At 44.7% G+C, this 4,914-nt stretch overlaps 1 protein-coding gene across 4 annotated transcripts in view; it reads right to left on the bottom strand.

The window, feature by feature from the left end:
* The window catches only part of Emc1 (ER membrane protein complex subunit 1), a 32,318-nt gene that overhangs the window by 23,972 nt on the left and 3,432 nt on the right, over nt 1-4,914 (bottom strand). For all 4 annotated transcript variants that reach the window (XM_004637667.2, XM_004637668.2, XM_023722487.1 and 1 more), the window contains exons 2-4: nt 3,453-3,577; nt 2,253-2,318; nt 1,926-2,019 (exon numbers count right to left, since the gene is read on the bottom strand). In XM_004637667.2, the coding sequence (XP_004637724.1) occupies nt 1,926-2,019; nt 2,253-2,318; nt 3,453-3,577 (285 nt within the window). The remainder of the gene's footprint in view (nt 1-1,925; nt 2,020-2,252; nt 2,319-3,452; nt 3,578-4,914) is intronic.

Raw genomic sequence — 4,914 nt, 5'->3', positions numbered from 1 at the left:
GACAAGGAGTATAATTTACGATCTGTATATAATTCACCCAACCTTATGCATGCCAGGTTTTTAATAATGGGGCTAAAAAAAAACTAGTTATCCACATGCAGAAGATTGAATCTAGACCCACATCTCTCACCATCCATCAAACTAAAATCAAAATGGATTGATGATCTAAAATATTAAAACAGAATCTTCCTGAAGAATAACAGACAAATCTATTAAAGATACTGCTATAGCCAAGGACTTTCTGAAGAAAACCCCTACTGCACAAGAAATAATGTGAAATTATATCAAATTAAACTTTTTCATACCAAAGGAAACAATCAACGAAGTAGAAACAACTTACAGAATGGAAAAAAACACTTTATCAGCTATTCCTCGGACACAAGACTAATATCTAGAATATATTAAGAACTCAAGGGGCCGGCAAGATAGCTCAGTGGACTAAAATTGCCTGCCTAGGCAAGCTTAGGCAAGAGCAGGGACCATGGTCCGATCCCCCCAGGGCAGGCTGAGCAAGCCACCAAAAAAAAAAAAAAAAAAAACCTAAAAAAAAAAAAAAAAATTAAGACACTCCCAAAATAAAAATTCACCCAAAAATGTGCAACTAAAATGAACAGACACTTCTCAGAGCCAGGTGTGGTAGCTCACACCTATAATCCTAGCACTCAGAAGGCTGAGGCTGGAGGATCGTTGAGTTTGAGGCCAGCCTCAGCTACAAAGTATGTTCAAGGCCAGCCTGAAAAATAAATAATAAATGAAATGAATAGACTTCTCAAAAGAAGTACAAATGGCCAATAAATACACAAAAAGAATGTTAAAATCTCTGGCCACCAGAGAAGTGCATAAACACCACTGGGAATCCATCCTACTCTAGAAAGAACCATCATCAACCAATCACACAAGTGAACAACAAATGTCGGCGAGGCTGCGGGAAAAAGGAACCCTTCCACACTGTTGGTAGTAAAGTAAGCCAGGGAAATCAGTAATTCCAGCACTTGAGAGCCTCAGGCAGGAGGATCGCTGAGCGTTCAAGCCCAGACTGTGCTACGTAATGAATTCAAGGCAAGCCTGAAGTACGTACTCAAAAAACACAGTGGAGGGGGAGAGGGAAGAAAGCAAAGGATAGGCCATGTGACCCATCTATTCTAGGTAGTTTCCTACAGAGTTGAAGACACACTATCGCAACACGGGTACACCATGTATACAGCACAATTCATGAGAGCTTAACCTTGGAAGTCCATCAACAGACAAGTAAATAAATGTAGTACTTATACACAATACTGCTCTGCCAAAAAAGAAAAATGAGTGCTTCCCTGGCAAGCGCAAAGACCTGAGTTCAATCCCTGGTTCCGCAAAAAAAAAAAAAAAAAAAGCACAAAAAAGAAAAATGAGTCACTTGTAGGAGAAGCGAATGCACCTTGAGACCATAACATTAGGTGAAAGAGATATTCGTGCTTCAATATCACATGGTTTCTCTTGTATGAGAAACCCAAATATAAATAAAGCACATAAAAAATGGAAAAAAATTAAAATTATGAAAAGAATTGGAAAAAAGAAAGAACAGCTGGGTGTGTTGGCCCATGCCATAATCCTAGCACTTGGGAGGCTGAGGTAGGAGTATCATCTTGAGTTTGAGGCCAGCTTAAACTATACCTGCAAGATTCTACCTCAACACATACATACATACATACATACATGCATGCATGCATACAAAGAGAAAGAATAAATTCTGTGCCTAGCTCGGAGCCCACTAGGTATGTTTGGTAAAGGCTGGCTGAGTAAAGACGTGCTCTCCATCCCCTCAAGCACATCATGAATGGGCATGGGATGTTCTCTGCCTCCTCACAAGGCCTGGGATCGCTTCCAAGCAAATGCTTGCCCAGCTGAGCCTTTCGGTCAGCCAGGGTGGAACACAGCAGCCCCCCTACCTGCCGCTGTCCAGGGTTATCTCCCAGTTCAGGCCCCCGATGTTAGTCTCCCAGGAGCGCATGATGCGGCCTCCACTGGAAACAGTGATTGCATCTGTTAAGAGAAAAGACCAGGGTGAAGTCATCTCCCAAACTTGCTCTGTCACATCAGAGTCCACCAGCAGTCACCTCACCTCTGACTTAAAGAAGCACACAGACTTTAAAGGGCACCTGTCCTTCACTGCCAGGAGAAACATTTCCCTTCCCATCAGACCTTGTACAAAGAAGAGAACCAAGGAATGACAGGGTGGTGACCCCACAACGGAGACTGAGCAGGCCTCTGCTTACCCTGTCCGTGCAGCAGCATGGCATCCACGGTCCCTTCCGCCGTGCCTTTGTCAACATGGCGCCACACTGAAAGACAAGGAAGCAAGCATAACTGCGGACATCTCCATGACCAAGAGGCCCAGAGAGGCCTGAAGAGATCTCTATTTGGACAGCGGTATCCAACTATATTTAGAGTAGAGGAGCCTGGGGAGATGGCTCAGTGGAATAAGCGCTTCCCTGACAAGCGCAAAGGTCTGAGTTCAATCCCTGGTTCTGCAAAAAAAAATAATAATAATAATAATAATAGAGCAGAGGAGTACAGCTAACAGGCCGTTATCTAGTCCCCTGAGTAATGAGGGGAGGAAGGGCTGAAAGGGGCCACTAGGGCCCCATCTGAGGCCTCTGTACCTCTAGACTCCATTACCACTCAATTAAACAATTATAAGATTACAAAACCCATCTGATTCGTAAGAAAAATAGAGATTACAAATCACATTTCTGCAAGTTTAATACCTAAGCGCAACCCAATCAACAATCCAGCCAACAATGCAACAATCTAAGAGGAAGGAAGGCACCTGACCCTTTACTGTAGAATAGAGTAAGGTGTTTTGCAGCACTACCGTTTTATTGTTTTGGAGACAGGGTCTCACTATGTAGTTCAGGCTGGTCTTGAACTCACTATGTAGCTGAGGCTGGCCTCAAACTCACAGTGATCCTCCCACCTCAGCTTCCGGAGCACTAGGATTACACGCATGTGCTACCACACATGGCTCAGCAGTATCTTGCAGTGTTTCAAGATGCTCAGGACTAAGAGAATAAACTACAAAGACCAGCTATAGGAATATTAAATATGCAAAGATGACAAGACTAGAGAAAAAAAAAATCAGAATCCACTGAAGACTCTTTTGGCCGGCCCTGCCCCCCAGGGGCACAATGAGATGGTGATTAAGACTGGGTGCGGTGGTGCACACCTGTAATCCAGCGCTTGGGAGGCTGAAAACAGGAGGATCACTGTGAGTGCTATCTGTGTAGTAAGACTATGTAGACCCTGCACTAAATACATTTAAAAAAGAAAGAATGAAAGAAAGAGAAAAGAAATCTTTTGGCCAACATGCCCCTAACCTGGGAACCAGGCAGGCAGGTGTGACAACCTACAGGCCACTCAGGGTCATCATGATCAAGTTTCCCAGGCAGAAGCCAGGCAGTCTGCAGCCCACTTACAGATCTCCCCAGTACGAGAATTTAATGCTGCAATCACGTTCTTCTCTGTGGCCACAACCAACTTCTTGGATCCGGGGGAAAATTCCAAGGATGCAAACTTGAGCTTCCCAACATACTGCTGCCTCCTATGGAAGAACACACAGGCACATCAGGGTCGAAGCCATCACTGCATAAAGTGAGTTGCAAAATGCCAAGTCACCGGGTGATCACCATCACACCTGCACTATGAGGCCTAAGAAATGCTTACAGAGATCTGACAAAAAAGAGTTCCATGCAATGAAGTCAGAAGCAAAGGGCACCAAAAGAGACTAACTCCAAATCAATGAGAAACACTGTCTTCCAGCTAAATGTATGCACACAATTACTCAAGGTAAGTGACACCTAAAAGAGCCCCTGGGGACCAGGTGTTATGGCATCTGCCTATAAGCCCAAGACTGGGGAGGCTGAGGCATGAAGACTGTCACAAGTTCAAGGCCAGCCTGGACTAGATAGTGAATTCAAGGCCAGCCTGAACTACGTAACAAAAATCTCTCTCAAAAAACCCTGCTATGGGGCCGGGGAGATGGCTCAGTAGACTAAACACTTCCGTGGCAAGCGCAAGGGTCTGAGTTCAATGCCCGGTTCAGGGCGGGGGTCGGGGGGGACCCACTAGCCTAAATCCCACTAAACAAAGTTAAGTCTTCTCTACATTCAGTGACAGTGGGACCAGACACTCAGCTTGACATTCAGGAGAATGAAGACATGCAGGCCTGCCTTCAATGAACAGATACTCCAGCATTCTTTCTTTCTTTTTTTTTTTTTTGGCAGAACCGGGGATTGAGCATTCCTTTCTAACCTCAGTACCCTTTAGGAAAAAGAAAACATGCACAGTTCCCACAAAGCACTACAGACCAGGCCAGCCCTTTGCCCTTTCTAGCCCATGTATACACAGGATCCATCTGAGTCCGTACTCACGCTCCCCTTCAGCTACATATCGGCTATTTTACACACTCTTCCCTACACATAAAGGGAGCATAACTACCTTCCCATGGCCAACTGTCAGGCATCTGGGAGGTCCTAGACGCTGCTGTCCATAAAGAAGTCCTGCAGGCCCAGCACAGATCAGGCACACACGACATTCCTGCTGCACTTTCCTTATCAGGAGGCTGTTTTGTCTAGCTTTTTTATGAAAAGAAGCTAAACTTGGAATAGAAACATTTACGTTTGGCAGTTTCCACCTGTATATTGTCATATGCTCTATCCTCACTGTATCCACTGAAAAGTCTTATAAAATACCTGAGACAAACACTATTGCCCTCATTTTACAAGGGAGAAAACTAAAGTCCAGAGAAGTCAGTTAACTAGTTACCGTTAGAAGTAGAACCAGGGGCTGGTGAGATGGCTCAGTGGTCTAAAGCACCTACTTAGAACAAGCTAGGCAAAGCACAGGGACCACGGTTCAATCCCCCAGCACCACATGCCA

The sequence above is a fragment of the Octodon degus genome, unplaced genomic scaffold, assembly GCF_000260255.1.
Source record: "Octodon degus isolate 3935 unplaced genomic scaffold, OctDeg1.0 scaffold00092, whole genome shotgun sequence".
NCBI classification, from domain to species: Eukaryota; Metazoa; Chordata; class Mammalia; order Rodentia; family Octodontidae; genus Octodon; species Octodon degus.
The sequence above is the reverse complement of the archived record's forward strand: the minus strand, read 5'-3'. Positions and strand labels throughout refer to the sequence as shown.